At 39.6% G+C, this 17,624-nt stretch overlaps 1 protein-coding gene across 1 annotated transcript in view; it reads left to right on the top strand.

Annotated features, from left to right (window-relative positions):
- LOC139712271 (oxysterol-binding protein 1-like) overlaps positions 1-9,679 on the top strand; it is a 108,373-nt gene extending 98,694 nt beyond the window's left edge. Inside the window, exons 8-13 of the mRNA XM_071624113.1 lie at positions 2,535-2,780; positions 3,785-4,006; positions 4,761-4,856; positions 5,631-5,806; positions 6,353-6,573; positions 7,201-9,679. Of these exons, the coding sequence (XP_071480214.1) occupies positions 2,535-2,780; positions 3,785-4,006; positions 4,761-4,856; positions 5,631-5,806; positions 6,353-6,573; positions 7,201-7,343 (1,104 nt within the window). The 3' untranslated portion in view covers positions 7,344-9,679. The remainder of the gene's footprint in view (positions 1-2,534; positions 2,781-3,784; positions 4,007-4,760; positions 4,857-5,630; positions 5,807-6,352; positions 6,574-7,200) is intronic.
- The last annotated feature ends 7,945 nt before the right edge of the window (positions 9,680-17,624 follow it).

The following is a 17,624-nucleotide window of genomic DNA, read 5'->3' as shown; positions in this document are numbered from 1 at the left end:
GGATGAAACTTGCAGGAAAAGTTGATAATGACACAAGAAACAGACGGTTAAATTTTGGTAGTGATCCAGGAATTTGTATGGATTTTTGAAGAATTTTTCATCTTTTTGCAGATAGGGTCAATGAACTCGAAAATTCAAGCTGCGCATATTTGAGGTTTGCATATGCGCTCTTAAGGCATGTGCTCTGCTAGGGAGAGGCGCCGCGCAGCTGGAAGCTGATGACATAGACAAAGGGCTTCTATATTGGTAAATCAGACAATTTTCAGCAGGTGTGTTTATGGGTGGGAAAATTAGCTGCTTTGCAGAGGTCTCCGCTCTCAGAGTGCTGTTCTAGTTTCATATTGACTGTACTCCAGCCGAGGAAACACCCAAAGAAAATTGTTAAGATAATGATTGATAAGTTGGGGACCATTTTCATGGGCTAGGACCTGACTAGGAAGATGGCTCAATTGCTGGCATTTGGACTCTTACAGGAGGCTACTCCTAGGCAGGTTATGCTTATTATCTAGGGGTAAAATACTGTACACATGTAAGTGAGAGAATGGGCAATTGCAAATCAGTTGAAATGATGCCAAATGTGACATCTGATGCAAAGTTATGGTTGTGTAAATGCTAGAAAGTCACAAAATGTGATGTTCAAGGTTAAACTCAAACCATCTAAGCTCATGTTCTGACTGCTACGCCCCTCTTTGCAATACCCCTTGACTGTTTTCTGTGCGAGTGGACTACTGGTTTTGCAAATTTCTGTGAAGGAGTAGACTTGCTGCGTGTAAACATACCTTTAGCAGAGTCCTGAATACTTTAAAGAAACCCTTTCATTACAATGGCACTTCCGAGTCCCACGAGTCTAGCATTCAGTCCTTGCACCCAGTCAGATGCCCACTCCAAGGTTTCCCTGGCTGTGTGCATATCTAGGTCAGTGTCACTGATATTCTTCCAGTGGTTCCAGAGTTGACTCTGCGAATAAATGCATGAGTAATGAGCATTAGTGATCGGGAGTCAGGCACGAAACCTGATCCAGCATTAGAAGGTCATTGCATACACAGTTCTGTCGAGGGCGCACTAAGATATACAGATTTTTACCAACAGATCGTGTGCTTACATGTGAACACTGTGCTAATCAGCTTGTAATGAGGCCCTGAAGGGTTTGATGAATCTGGAAGTATTCAGCTTGTGATTGGTAATTGGCAAGCTGTTCAATTCAAAAGCATGTGTGGTATAGATATTAATCACTAAGATCGTCCAGTACTTGCTTCCTTTGTTGTGTGGTTTTTGTTCTGTTTTCACATGTGTCTGTGAAAAGCCTTAATTCAATATCAATATTAAACATGGATCCTATGATATTCTTAAAGTAATGGTGATTATTGGAATATCAGTGGTGTTTACTATAATTTTCCGAGTTTACACGTAGATCGGAAACATGATATATAGTGATGCCATTTTAATAAGAAATCAAATCAAATCAAAATCAGAGCATCTCAAAGGAAATCAAATTTGATATCTGAAAATAAAAGTGTAATACGTAATGGGATGTTAATTTGTCAGGATTATGATACAAATTTATAAAAAAAGATTCTCAGGGAGTGTTGAGAAATACTCATCCATCAGCATCATTACATCAATGATAGTGAAAATAATGCAGTTGCAATAAAAATTACAGAGAAAAGGGAAAGAGTCAGAAATTATCTAAAGATGTAGGAATGTTATTCAACTCAACTTGTATGAATCTGTCAGTATATACATATGTGCAGACAAATTGATGTATGAATGTAACATTCCATGTAAATGCAAGTTGATGGCCTTGAGCCTAGGGAGTTGGGATGATCTGTACTGTCGTCTGATTTAATTCCAGTGAACTACCCAACCTCATTTGTGTATGTGTGTGCATGCGTATACATGTGTTTGTTAATTTTTGTTGTTTGATGAATGGATTTATCGTCTGTTTGTACATCAGTAGTAAAGTACAAACCTTCCATACTCTGTGCAGAGCATGCAAGTGAGGATGTGGTATATTTCTCCCTCCCCCCCCCCCACTTCCCATGTTCTTATTATTTAAATTTTCACTTTAAAGGTATTAGCCCACATTTGTAAACCTGCAGCAATTGGTCTCATAGTTAGCATGGAGTTTGGGTATGATTGCAGTAACACCTGTGCAAAACTTCGTTCCAATTAGTCCATTACTTTCATAAAAATAAATGAAAATGCACCGTATGCATGCGTATATTAACACTCGCTAGCTCCGATCCACGTACGTACTACATGCATGCGATACATGTGTAAGTTACATGTACGTAGCTAGCCCGCGCTCGTAATTCGATTTTGGGTCGGGTTGACCCGGTTTGAAAAATGATTTTAAAACAATGATTTTCTCTCTTTTATCAAATGGTATAGACAAAGAGCAACAGGTGAGGTATGTTACTGTTATAACTTGTACTTGAAGTCATATTGGACCTGTTTTATGCAGTTTTGATTTTCGTGGGTTTGCAAATGTGGGCTAATACCTTTAAGGGCATTCTCCTTTTGTCGTTTTCCAGGTCAACTTCAACGAACCGCTGTCCATGCTGCAGCGGCTAACAGAAGACATGCTGTACAGTGACCTGCTCAACATGGCTGCCCAGTGTGACGACACATGCGAGGAGATGGCGTACGTGGCGGCCTTCATCGTCTCGGCGTATGCCGAGACGTCGGTACGATCCACGAAGCCGTTCAACCCTCTCCTCGGAGAGACCTTCGAATGCGATCGGACAGATGACCTGGGATGGAGAGCAATAAGTGAACAGGTGAATAGCTGGTGATCTTCTTTTTATTATCATTCTCTCCCTCAAGTGGGAGACCGCTCTCTGGCAGCTTTGAAATGCAGACAGATGACTTGTGTTTTGATGCAGGTGGGAATCTTTCACTTCATTAAATCGTTGAGGACGGACTGATTTTGATACAACAGGCATTTCTCATAGACAATCAGAATACCTGAGTATACTCAGGACTTGTCCTCAATGGGCTAATAATTGATTACTTGTTGCCAGTAATACAGAACACAGGAATGGTTTATGGCTGTTCTGACATCACAATGTAAAAATTGAAGGCAGGAAATAAAAACTGACTTCTCTAATATAGTAACTTGTGAAAAGTGCAGCAAAGTTGATTGATCCTGCTTTTCCATAATGAATGATACAACAAACAAGGTTCTGTGTGCTTGATGCAAATACAAGACAGTGGCTTAGGGTTTATCCTGAGGGAGATATTTTCAAAGAAGTGGCCTGTCCTTATCCAAGGAGAGAACTGCATCCCTCTTTGTGAATGAAAACATGCACATCAGCTGAAACAGATTCTGTATGTGACAAGAAACAGTTTCATAGTAGTGGTCTTCGTGGGTATACATGTACATCGTTGCTGCAACGACATCTCCTTTACACAAGCTGTAGACTGTATCTAGTCAATTGTTTCTTTCCCACCACAATTTGATGCAATGTTTTTCCTCTCTCTCTTCTACCATCCCCCTTCTCCTATAACCCCCACCTTTCTCACCTTAACCCCTCCTCTCTCCTCTTCTAACCCCTTCTCCCCTCCCAAACCCTGCCCTCTCCTCCCCTAACCCCTTCTCCCCTCCCTAACCCTGCCCTCTCCTCTCCTAACCCCTTCTCCCCTCCCTAACCCCACCTCTCTTATCCCCTCCCCTAACCCTGTCTCTCCCTTCTCCTAACCTCCCTTTTCCCCTTCCCCTTGTTGCCAACTTCCACTACCACCACCACGACCGCCACCACCACCACCACGGCTGTCACCCCAGGTGAGTCACCACCCACCTGCTGCAGCCTTCCACGTGGAGAGCAAAGACTGGACGCTGTGGATGGAGACCACCATCAGCAGCAAGTTCCGCGGCAAGTACCTGCAGATCTTCCCCCAGGGCACGGCCCACATCTCCTTCAAGAAGTCTGGCAGTCACTACACCTACACGCGGGTCACCGTCACCGTCCACAACATCATCGTCGGCAAGCTCTGGGTGGACCAGGTCAGTGGATGTTGCCCCCTCCCCTCCTAACCTTCTCCTTCATAACCCAATCCCAGGGGGATTTTAGTAGAAATGTATTATAGAAATATTCACAAGTAAAAACAGAGAGGTTTTGAAGAAGGAGAAGTTCGATATGGCAGTGCAGAAGATGACAAATGTAATACCTTTGGTAACAGAAGGCAGTTTGTGTTGTTTTTGCTTCCCTTGGTGCGCACTTGTGACTGATTGCAATTGAAAAAGAGAACTACAATCAAATGTAGCTGGGCTGTCAGTCCATTTATGAGAACATATGGAAATAATGTTGATGATGATTGATGATAACAACAACTACAGTATTGACATTGACAACAACAACGACAACAATAGTTACAGCAGCCAGCTGTATCTTTCCCATGCTAATATCCACTCAGAGTAGATGTTCAAGACTGACCACACATGTGGTCAGTTTACATCTGAGTTGGCATGTGTACAAGTAGTTATTCAACATCCTTTGGTGCTGTTCCTCATTGTGCTTGTGCTGAAACTTAGTATGCTCCCAGTATGTAGTTAAAGAGACATTTTGATAACATGGTCCTATATTTTATTATAGGCTGTTGACTGTAAGTAGACAAAGTCATAGGTATAGCAAGATCAATTCTTGGTCAGTCAATATCTTCGTGCTGTGTATATTTTGTGTCAGTAGGCATTTGTGTGATCTAGTTCTTAACTTTACCTCAATTTTGCATTTGTTTTTCCTCCTATTGCACCCCAAAAGTCTGGTGAATGCGAACTCTTCAACCATACAACCAAAGATGTGTGTAGACTCAACTTTAAGCAGACCAGTTATTTCTCAAGAGATATACCAAGGAAGGTGAGATCACATTTCAAGCGAGAGAACAACTCACAGCAAGATTACTTTTATCGATGTGAAAGGGCAAACTGATTCATGCATCATTGTAGCTCTTGTCCTGTGTTAGTGAATTGAAAGGAACTGTTCCCACTGCCTGCACAGGGATTTAATATACAGTGGGCTTCATCTAAGATTAGTGCCAGTGATGTGAATATCTTGTGTCTGGGCATTAAAATCCATGACAATATGTGTATTATAGTCAAGCAATAGTTTCTTTGTCTGCTACTAGGAGAAGAGAAAATTTGTGATCGATATCTTCGCAGATACCTTTTCCCACTTGCCCAAGTCAGCGTCTGTTGTCTTATATTTACATGCAGTGTGCATAGCTATGTCATTACTTCAATTTCACTTATCTTAAGTAGTGAAAGTTATTTTGTACTTTGTGTATTCAGCAGGTCCAACCAAAATCTGTATAGGTTGTCATCATGGTTAACCTCAAGCATCAGGCAGAACATGATGTTTATGTGTTCCAGTCTGATCCATTTGACTAAACCATAGATACCAATTTATACAGTATTTTGCTGGGATCTGTATACAGTGTATGTATGCTAGGTTTTGTTGTTTCTATAGATCTTCAACCTGGGCAAACTTTCAAGTATATGTGAGTTGAGCTAGGAAAAGTAGATTGTGTGTGCTTGCACGCACCCCCAATCCCTCCCCAATCCCAATAGCCAGTCACGTAGTGCAGGAAGGGGTGCAATCATTTACCCCTCCTCTCTCCTCTCCCCCCCACAGGTGACTGGTGTCATCATGGACTCAAACAACATGGCCAAGTTTGTGCTGTCGGGCACGTGGGACAAGAAGATGGAGTACGCCAAGGTCCTTCACATCACGACGGACAAGTCGGGTCCGGGCAAGCCGGTTTACGAGAGGGGGCAACCCAAGGTCCTCTGGCAGAGGAACCCTCCTATGTGAGTTTTGTGAAGATTGGTAAAATTCCACTTCAGTGGTATTCTGTTCCTTTAATTAACTAATTTAAAAAATGTTACTGTAATGGTTGGTCTTACAAATGATGACGTGTTGGCGAAAAATGTTAGTGCTTGTGTGAGTTCTTGATTGACATAGCATTTAGATCAGAAAGTTTTAGGTTTGGGAGGCTTAAATGGACAACAAAGAGAATAGAATGGAAATCATGGAATGTGGAAGATGATTCCAGATGTCATTAAATCAAACTGGATGTGACAGAGCTTTGATGCATGTACATACTAGTATGAAACATGACAATGCCATGCTGATGCAGATAATCATAGTATTAGTACTGACTGTGCATACCCTTAGCATGATATGCTAAAATGTGCTGTATTTGAGCATATCTCTCTTATCAGGCCAAATTGATTATCCGGAGGTCCGCTGGTCCCAACGTGGCCGGATAATCGAAGTCCTACTGTAGCGGTGTGCGAAAATTTGACTTCTATTTCTCTCTTGCTCTACGTGTTGTAATCACTGTAACTTCACAGGCAAAACACCGAGCTGATGTACAACTTCAACGAGCTGGCGGTGACGATGAATGAGCCCGAGGATGGAGTGGCGCCCACGGACAGCCGCCACCGGCCGGACCAGCGGCTGATGGAGGACGGCTTCTGGGACGAGGCCAACCAGGAGAAGCTGCGGCTGGAGGAGAAGCAGCGGGCCAAGAGGAAAAAGCGGGAGGCGGAGGCGGCCGCGGCGGCAGAAGCAGGTGAGTCAACAGTGAGAAAATGATTACTGGACGTGGCAGTGAATATGGGTGTGTGTGTGTGTTCTCATAAACGACTTCAATGGGGGATACATTTCACATGGGGCATACAAACTGTATGCCTGTTTGTTCAGAGTATTAAAAACAAATGAAACAGGACCCTCTGAAGAACCTAGCGGTACATTAGGGGTCTATAATGCACCTTCCCATTTTGCATAATGTAGGCCTGCATGTAGGCAAATAGTTCCTCACACTATTCATGGGAAATTGTGACAATGTTTATCCTTGAATGTTGTGTACCCTCGATTGTTGTGTATGCACCTATGCACTACATGAAACCTTACTTTTTATGTACTTAACTGAATTCAAATATAATTTTTGATGGTTTTCAATTTCAATTAGTCAATTTATCAGAATACCGAAAATTAATTTACAAGTTTAATCATACTGTCAGCTTCATAATGAAATAAGTTAAAAATGATTTGAAACGCTGAGATGTAATCCAAAAAGGATATGTCTCTACTCTGTGAATGTCTGTGCATTCCACAAGGAGAAGAAATACTTGAATTATTTTTCAATCTCTCTCTCTCTCTCTGCCCTTCCCCCCCCCCCCCCCACAATTCTTTGCAGGCAAGCCATATGAAGGATACAGGCCCGTCTGGTTTGAGCGTCGTATGGATCCCATCACCAAGGGCATGGCGTACACGTACAGGGGAGATTATTGGCAGAACAAAGCCAAGCAGGACTGGAACCAGTGTCCAGATATATATTGATGTGGGCTTCACTCTCCTCTTTTGCTCTCTCTCAATCTCTCTCTCACTCACCTCTTAACTAGGCCACTCTAATAAATGATTTAAGAACACGCCAACAAACGTGGAAAAAAAATTGTGGAAAACGTTGTCGAAGAATGAAGGAATGATTGCAGAAAAACCAACGTCATTTTCAGTTTTCCATCTGCGATCCTAGGGGTGTGAACGAACTGAATTCTGTTTATCGCCCCCCCCCCCTGTCAGTTTACAAAATCCTGCTGCCAAGTGGAGAGGCAGTAAATCTTCATCGCTTGCATCACTGGAAATGGAATCTTAAAGGACTGAGAAAAAGCTTTCCTCGAATTCTCGAGGAATACAGCAATCACCGAACGACGCATGGAAGTTGCCAATGCCGAAGTTGGCACCGCGGAAGTGGAATCCAAAACCCGATCTTGTGATGTTGAGATGTGATTTTGATGAGAATGCTAAGAGGGGATATCATAATGCATACACCGTGACTGTTGGGACCTCTAATCATTGTAATTTCTGTTTTTAAGTTGATGAGATCCACTGTGAGGAAGTGGTACATTTTTGTCAGAAAGCGGAAGCTTTCAAGACGAGGTAAGTGTTGTAGAGGTGTAGAAGTAACGGTGTAAATGTGAAAGTGCGGAGCTTATGCAGATTTTTTCCTCTGCAAAAAAATGTTTTATTAAAAAAACCTGACAAGTTATACACAGCTGACAGTATGGAATGCAGCTTGCTGTGAAGTGAAAACATGGAAGATATTTTTTTTTTTTAATGCCTCTGCCACAAAGTGTCAATGGAGGTATTATGTTTTTGTTTTGTTTTGTCTATGATGATGATGAGTCAGGCAGAGGCAGCAGTGGAGTGGTGAGTCTTTGTTCCACTGTCTCCCGTCAGCTGTCAAAAAGGAGGCTTAACCCCTTGTCTACTAGACTCTGGAATCCGCATAAGCATTGTACAAGGCTTACCAGGTGTGTGTGGGCAGTGGGTTTAATACTATAGAGCAGTCTGAAATACGGCGTATCAACAACACGCTGCAAAACACACGTATCTGTACGTTTTGCGGAGACCTGCATGGGGAGAAGAGTGCACATGTTATAACCAATGATTATTAAATCTATTTGTATAGAATTACACACCAAAATTCTATGAGAGAGGTTCTTTTTTTATGAACATATATATATATGAATATATGAATATCTACAATTGATTATGCTCGTTTTAATTGCAAGATTTTTTTTTTTTTTTTTTTGAGAGGAACTGTGTAGGGCCTCTTGTAGGTTTTCCATAGCAAATTATGAGGAGTACTTTATAATATGACATGCCCTCAACCCATGAACATGATTCATAGGCTTTACTTCCATAGCCCAGCTCTGTGCACATTTGCATTTTAGTATTCCATCCACCCATGATCATTCTTTGCTGTATGACTCCATTAGAAGAGCTGGTATCCAGAGTGAATGTGGGATATGAATAAAGTGTTGAGAGCCCTTGTGGTATTGTATTTACCGCGAAGCACAGATGTTGTGTTCTCCAGAACAGTTTGTGATATTCCTCCCCCTCCCCCCTCCAAATCCGGTCCAGCGTATGACAATCAGTGAGTGTTATCAGTCAGTTTGGTGTAGCAAGAAATGTAGATAGGAAGACTTAAACTGCTGGAGAGTGATGAATCGCTGTGTGTTGGGATTTAAAGTGATATTATCGGTGGTTCATTATTTGTTTTATAATTTGATGATGTTTCTATACAAATCAGTCTTGACTGTTGATCTGATCCAAAGTACTCCTGTTCCCCTCTCGCCCATAGAGGAGGAATTCAGATCTAACAGAGGGAGCTGATTCCTTCTGTCACCCAATCAACTTTGTTCTTTGATAAGTCTGTTTTCAATCATTTAGCCTTTTTTTTCCATTTTGCGACAAAGAGATATATTTCGCTTCTTTTGATAACAGAGAATAAGGTAAAATGAACATTGTACGCGTAGATTGTTTGTAGGAAGAAAGAAAATAACAAAAATATGACCTGTTACGCAAAAAAGGGAGAAGAAATTGCGTTAGGAAGGGAGATGCTACATCGTTATTTGGAGAGGATATGAATATACCTCGTCCCATTTGAACAGTAGAGATGAAGCTTCTGAAAGTTGGGCATATTCAAAAAAGAAAGGAGCGCCATCTCTCGTCCTCTCTTTCTCTTTTCTCTATCTCTCCTTTCACTTTACATGAGCCCAAAGTGAGATATGAAATGTGTGGTTTGCCAATTAATCTCTGCACTGTTAAACAAGTATACCATTCAGTCTGTCAGGGAATAGACAGAGTTTATATATCATAACTTTCTGATTATTGTGGAGGATCGTTGGTAACTTGAAAAAACATCATTGTCTTTGGGGGACAATGCATTATTGTATTTTTATTTTTTTTTTCTTTCTTTCTTTCTTTCTTTCTTTTTTTTTTGATGGGTAGGGGGGTTTCTATACTTCATTTTTAGAAGTAGAAAAAACAAAATTGAGTCACAAGGGGGGTAGAGAAGGGTGTGTGAAGACTTGCCAAGCCTGTGTACTGTACTGTGTTTCTTAGGCAGATAGGAGAGCAGGTCGGATGCCCTCACAAAGTGACCCCACCCCACCACGCCCAGTGCTCTTCTCTGAACGCGGGCCTGTAAATTATTCTTACCTCTGCCAGTCCAGCACAGTTTGTGTTGCTAGGAGAACGACTTTACTTCATTGTCCGACTCTTAAGAAACGGAGGAGTGTGAACTAGCAATACAACCAACTAGGAATTTTGAAATATAAATGCAGTTTATACATTCTTCAGTTTTAAAGGGTACATTTGAATCTCTGTGCTTGCTTTAATAACATGCTGTCAATATTTATCTGTTCATTTCCATACACTTTTGTCAGCTTGAATCTGGCAGCTAAACACACACACACACACACGCACACACACACATACGACAAGAATGAAGATATTTTGTGCTATCAATCTCCATCTTAATTTCTTCCATTAGGAACCAAGTGCACAGTGTTTGTATGTATTTTGACAAAATGTGTACAATGGCATTGATTAGGGGGAAAATATGTGAGATATTACGGTTTGCATTTGAGGAAAGGAATGTGGCAGAACTGTGTTGTGTGTGTGTGCGGTCACTCCAGCAGTGGGGAGAAGGTTGATCTGTACTTTCAAGATTTATAATATGCACAACATGTACATAATAGGTGCACACAAGACATGAATCACCATAGAGTCAGATTCCATGGAATGAGTATGGGTAGTTGATGTGAAGCATTATATTGTGCCATTTTACCCTTTGTCTCCCATCAACTTTTTTTCCAAATAAAAGGCTTCAGGGAATGCAGCAACTCTGATTTAACCCATTTCGGGTTAAAAGTTGTGTCAAGGAAATTTTGAGTGTACCTTATTTTCAACGAATAAAGGATGAGTAGATTTCACGCATGAATTTTCACTCTTGTCGTTCAGTTTTATGCCAAAGTAAGACAAGAAACATAGAATGTTATTTCCACTAACCCTTTTTAAAAAGTTCTGTCAGTAGCTATTGTCAACGTGTGTGCATATTTGACCTGTAACCCTTCAATATTCTGACGCCGTTACCATAGTAACCTGCTGATTCCGAATCAAGTCTTTGTTTCACTCGAATTGCTCAGCTTCCACTGGTCAGGCCAATCAGTCAGTGGCGTGTGGCGAGAGATACATGCTGCTGTTAGCATGTGAGAAGTTGGAGAATGTAAAACGATATTGCCTGGGTGCATGAAGTGCCATAATACGTTGTATATAGAAATACATCAGACTGGTTTATACACACCTCCAGTCAGACCACAAGGTGACTATTGATTCATGTGCCGGTATATAGCGTCAAATGGAGTGGCTGAGAAAATAATGTGAAATCGATCTCCACTCATTCTCAGTAGGCATGTCGAGGTGTAAAAAATGAACAGGGCAGGCTGTGGAGAAATTGGCTATTGATGACAGGACTTTTCCCTGTGTTTGCTTATGCAAATAATGCACATTTTTAGGTGCATTGCAGCATGGCGGCTATGACTCTCTTATGAAAAAGTACTTGTAATTGTGCTTAATGCACAATGTGCACTGTGCTACACAATAAGTGCATTTTTGCATCAGTGTTGATACCACACCCATAATGTGCATAACCTTAGTGTCATGACCCTCAAAAGGGTGCAATATTTGGTTTATGAAATAGGGTCTGCCCCAAAAGAGAATTCATGTGGCTCGATGGTGATATCTACATCAGAAAAATATGGTCCACTGGAGGTTAATCTGCATACTCAGTAAGGTCAAATACCATTGACCAATGGCAGCAAGTACTACAAAACGTGATATTTTAGAGGCGTGAAATTTTCGCGAATTGGAGCAAACGGCCTTTTTCACGGCATGAAATTTTCGCAAAGTGCCTCTGGCATTCAGTGCATATAGTGTAGACAAGAGCCTTCGCGTGCATTTTGATTTCACGAATCTTGGCTCTGAACATCAGGCTCTCGCGAAATTTGCGAAATTAAAATGCATGCGAACATTCCTCGTTTTACAGTATTGCCCACAAAGTAATATTTCAAAGTGCATTTGCAGTATGCTACACAAAGTTGTTATTGTGGCAATGTAATCCCATGATATCTTGCAGGATGTGAAGAGGGGGTAGAAGGTAGAGTTTTAAAACACGACGGTCTGTCCTATTCGGTTGAGAGTCGGTTGTTGCACAACCCACACCCACTACCTATACCCAAGGAAGAGCTCCCTCTTGTGTTCAGCAGGCACAAGTCTTTGGTATGGTTTGCACAAAATATGTAAAACGGTTGCAGGTGATGATATTTCTTTACCTTCAACCAACAGGAGATTGTGCTTCCATTCACAGCAAATGCTGCAGCCACAAATTTAAAAAAAAAAGGAAAGAAAGGACACAAAGGAAGTCGTAGAATAATTCCCGAAATTCCAAAATATCACTGCACTAACTATGCACTGAAGTGTGTATCACAAGAAGAATGCTATGACCAGAAGCACTTAAGCATAGATTTATTAATTATGCTTTTTCATTTAGAGTACTGTTTTGTTGTTGTTGTTGCTTACATGGGGAGTTATGCTGAATTCCTCTATGTGGATGCAGCTATATACGAGGAGGCGATAGCCTCACATTGTTTTTCTAATTATGAAAACATTCCCCCTTGCCCTGAAGACAAACTGCTGACAGAGAATTTTGTTTTCTTTTTCAAATTAGGAAGCTGCGACTCTTATCATGTACTTTGTGAGAGGTTAGTTCTAGAGAGTATGACCAGATTATGTTGGGGTTTTTGATGGATTTGTAAGTCCTCCCTTTCTCCATGTGTTATGAATGGCGGTCGTCCAGTGTTTTCGGATGAGTGTAGTAAATGTGTCTCGGCCCCAAAGGGTTGCCAGGGGCATTATTTGATATAATGATGTACCAAGATTTAACAGAGAGAGAGAAAAAAAAAAGAAGAAAATTGTATTTGAATGATGAATGTATTAAAAAAAAATTAATATAAAACAAGAAAACTTTGTCCCAACTTGTGTACTGTTGTTCATAATGTTAAATCGGCGGCCCTGTTAACATGTCTTCCAACGCCTGTCTGTGTGTGTTGTTTGTGGTGGAAGTGCGTGTACATAATGTACAGGTGTATGGCTGTTTGGGTCTATACGTTATATTGTATGTACTGTAAAACACGATATTTTTGAGGCATGAAATTTTCGCGAATTGGAGCCGACAGCCTTTTACATGGCATGAAATTTTCGTGAGTTGCCTGTAACATTCAATGCATTTAGTGTAGACAAGAACTTTCGCGTGCATTTAAATTTCATGAATCTTGGCTCTCATGAAATTCATGAAATTAAAATGCACGTGAACATTCCTCATTTTACAGTAACCCATGGGAGAATGGAGGATTACTGTACATCATATATCTTCTTGGGTTGATGGAAGCCAAAACAGTGAATTTAAGATGATGTTTAATATCAGATATTGTCAAACTTTGCTGAGCCATATAATTATGTTCAAAAGCATGATAAAAACACTCCCACCTTACAGGATAGCTAGATAACAGGATTTTAAGTGCTTTCTCTATCAAGAGATCAATGAAGAAATATCACCATTCTAATGAACCGTTGCTGCATGGTTAACTCAAACACTACGCTCTATGGGAAATATTGAATAGGACATGTCGAATTCAGTCATTCACAGATACTGCTTTTATGAGCACTTGGAATGTATTTTCAACCCTAGTTTCTTTCTAGCTTCACATTAACACAATGCATTTGTACTGTAAAACCAGAAATTTTCACAGTGCATGAAACTTTCATGAATTTCTCAAGAGCCAAGTAAAATGCACACAATTTTTATTTTTTATTTTTAAACTACACAATGCATTCAATGCCAGTAGCAATTCGCAGAAGTTTCATGCCATGCATGTTTCTGATTTTACAGAATCAGAGGCTCTGGAAGCAGGGAGGATCATGCAGGTTAAATTTTAAGTAACGAAAACATTGTTTACCGGAGCCTTTAATGTTAAAAACCACTTTATCCTTGTTATCGGCAAGGGAAGAGACACAAAGCTGGATATTTTTCACTGAATTTGTAACATACCAGCAACTCTTGAGCATGGTAGGAAAGGGGTACATCTACCAATTTAAAGGGATCGTATAGTTTTGGTTGAGACCTAATTTCAGGTTTCTAACATTTTTTGGTGAGATAATGAGAAACCTCTTATGAAATATGAAAGAGCATGTAATTCTATGAGGAATTCAACGTTTATTTGATGAACATTGGTTTTGAAATGGCTGAGATATCCAAAAAAGAGCAATTCTAATAAAGTGTGGGACCCATACTTTATTACGGTTGCTTTGTTTTATTTGTTTTTGGATGTTTCAGCCATTCCAAACCTGATTTTCATCAGATAAAACTTTGTATTCCTCTTAAAAATGGTATGCTCTGTACTATATCATAAGTGTTTTCTTGGTATCTCGCAAAAAGTTAAAAGCCCAATTCTCATCTCCACCAATACTGTACCATCCCTTTAAACCTACCAAGTTTTCCTGCCACACTAAAAAGAAGTAGCACAATCAAGTACTGTGTATACCATTTATTGAGAGATTTTCATGTAATGAGCACACTGTGGAAGGGTCATTGACCTCACACCAGACTCTCCCTCAAAGCCCAAGTCACACAGTCCCTTTTTACTGACAACCTTGGTTCAGGAAAACACAACAAACACACTGCAGATAAAACATTTATTGATTTCAGTTTCACATCATGTTTAATAGATTCTTTCCTCCATATTCTCATAAATACACAGACCCATATAATCTCTTTTCCACCATAATTTTTTTTTACGAAAGCGACATTCATGCAATTGATGAATGCCATCAGAGAAATATATTGCGTTAGTTGTATGACTTGCACTGCTCTACAGTAGCATGAGTTTTAATTCTTACTAAAATAAGTTTTTGCAAAGCACAAAAATACTCATTGTTCCTCTCTTGCTACAAGGTATACCATGTCTGTAATCTAGTAAATAAGTCAACATGACTCAAGACATTGTTATAACGACTCTTTTCAGTTACTGTAGTTACTTGCTAATTAACAAATAAAGCACGGTTCAACAGAATACACTGTGACAAAGAGACTTTCCTCAAAGAGAGAACAGCTTTGAGCAAAGAAAGCAGAAGAAAAGCTTGAGGTTCACAAAAACCTTGGGAGTCCTGCTTAGGAACACAATATTCCACATGACTCCACAGGAGTGTAAGATCGTGATATTTTTAGTGACAAACAAAAGCAAAACTGTTAGCTGTGATATTCATGTACATGTACAATACCAGTATAACATACATGTACATGTAATCAGAACACACTACAAACACATTGAGAACTACATGCAGTGCAAACATACAATGTAGGATATTAACTGTTTGACTGTAAATGTCAGCTACATGCATTTCAAACATAGGATAATGACTGTTTGACATGGTACATGTAAGTGTGGAATCAGTAGTACCCACAGACACACCATTTCGCAATTAGAGGAAATGCTGTATGTACATGAATTATCTTGTAAGGGATTATTTCATTTAAACTTGCAAACACACGCTCACATACCGATTAATCACGTATTTGAGCTCCTACACATAAAAAAACAAGGAAAATATTAACAGCAACATTATAAAGTCATGTGTATGTAAAAAGAAGTGCAGAAATGTTATAAAACAATATACAGATAAAATCTAAGTACAAAAGGAAAGGAAAACAATTGATAGAGGAAAACCGGTGATTAAAGGAATGAGTAAACAAACAGCAATTTATCATGGTTATTAGAATTGATAACATAATGAGGTAGCAATTATGTGATATCATCTTTCATTACCATTGGGGTTAGGGTATTGATTTTGACGGCACAGCATGATAAAAACATAACTCTCATTGGACCACTTGAATAAAAGATGAAAAATTTGTCAGTAAAAACTTGAAGGGAAAGAAAAATTGCTGATAGCAAGTGTCTGCACACAACATGATTTTACACACTTGGTATGAGCCATTCTTCATTTCTGCCACACCCCCCCCCCAAAAAAAAAAAAAACACAAAACAAAACAAAACAAAACTTGATATTCTATATATTCCTGGAGGTTCAGGCATCATGAAAAAAAATCCCTGCATTAGTCAGACTGTCTATATTTCTCTCAGGAGAATCCCAAATTCTATTTTAGGCCAAATAAACAAAAATAGACGTGCACAAAATTCCCCATCAGCCGATAATGATAATAGAACCTGCTTGGCAAGACATAATGCATTGTTGTTTTGGATCGCTAGGTGTATATAATTTTATCCAATGCAGATTTTGTAAAGGCTTATATTGAATTGTTTCCACTTCACTTTGCACTTCATGCAGACATCAAAACCAAAAAAATTGTTAAAATATGGTAATTTGAGTGAACTACAAAAAATTGGATACTCGTTCAAAAGTAACAAATTTAATACTTTGTCTACTCCCCGTTCGTGCTGGAATGTTTTTAAATGTGAAAGTTTTAGTTTTTTCTAATACATGAACCTTGGTGCTTTAAATGGACCACTTGTGCTTAAATGCCTTCTTTTTGTTAATACACACATCCAGTTTGATCAATTTTAATCTTTTAATTTTGATCATTTTTTTCTCAAATGTGCATCTATGTGATCTCCAGGTTTGCTACCATTTCTGAGGTACAAATTTGGATACAAAGTACAATGTACAAAAACAGGTCAAAATATATAGTACACCACTGGAAAACCTTACGAGTTTGAAGGAAGTTTATAAGGATAATAACAAGTTGAAATTCAATTTTCTGGTGACTTTATCAGGTATTTTGGTGGCAAGCAACAAAGATTGATGCTCCTGGTAATTTCCATGCATATACTCTGGCTTTGGCCTTGGCATTTTCAGTTTGATGTGACTTACACCACCTCTGCACACTGGCACTGGTCCGATGGTCCAGGACCAGTAAAAATCGCTGTTGGACCAGTAACTTTTTCAGGAATGGACCAGTAAAAAAAAATCATAAAAACTGGATACCTACTGGTCCGACAGACAGGTCGGACCAGTAGAAAAATGGGTTAGTGTGCAGCCCTGCTTACACTATTCAATACTTCAAGAGTTGCATTGTTAATTCATTCTCTACATACATGTACTCACAGGAAGTTCCAAGTTTCATCGCATAAATGTTCAGAGTGAATTCTAGCATTGCCATCACAACCTTAGATGCACCAAGTGATGATGAAATCTCATAATTTTCCCTATCTTTGCTCTTCTTGAATTATCGTCTCTTTCTATACAAAAAACAAACAAACCAGGTATATAAATCTCATTCAGCTTCTCCTTATACATGTACACATTCAATATAACTCTCCATATAGTTTATGTACATTGTATCTCTTCGTTCATCAGTTTGAATCACCTACATTGTAATTGCATTCAGTATCCCTTTTCATATAGCTTTCATCATATCTAATATTTGACTACAAAAGGAATGCCACATATTCCACAAATGCATGGCTGTTAGCATCGAAGCAGAAACAAAAGACAAAAACAACTAGAAATGTCGCTAAGGCGACCGGTATGTCTCCGCCATAATGCATGATTCTCCTAATAGGTCTATAGTACATGTGGACAATGTGTGATTACATTTTCACAAAATTGGCAAAATATCAAAATGACAAGTTTGTCACAAATGTGTTGAATGTTCACATTCCTTGACCTAGGTTTAATTGGATGAATAGGAGAGCATGT

This window comes from Diadema antillarum, unplaced genomic scaffold (assembly GCF_040938485.1).
Source record: "Diadema antillarum isolate AM-2024a unplaced genomic scaffold, OU_Dant_1.0 scf00000040, whole genome shotgun sequence".
In the NCBI taxonomy this organism is placed as follows: domain Eukaryota; kingdom Metazoa; phylum Echinodermata; class Echinoidea; order Diadematoida; family Diadematidae; genus Diadema; species Diadema antillarum.
Note: the sequence above shows the minus strand (reverse complement) of the source record. Positions and strands in the feature narration are given on the sequence as shown.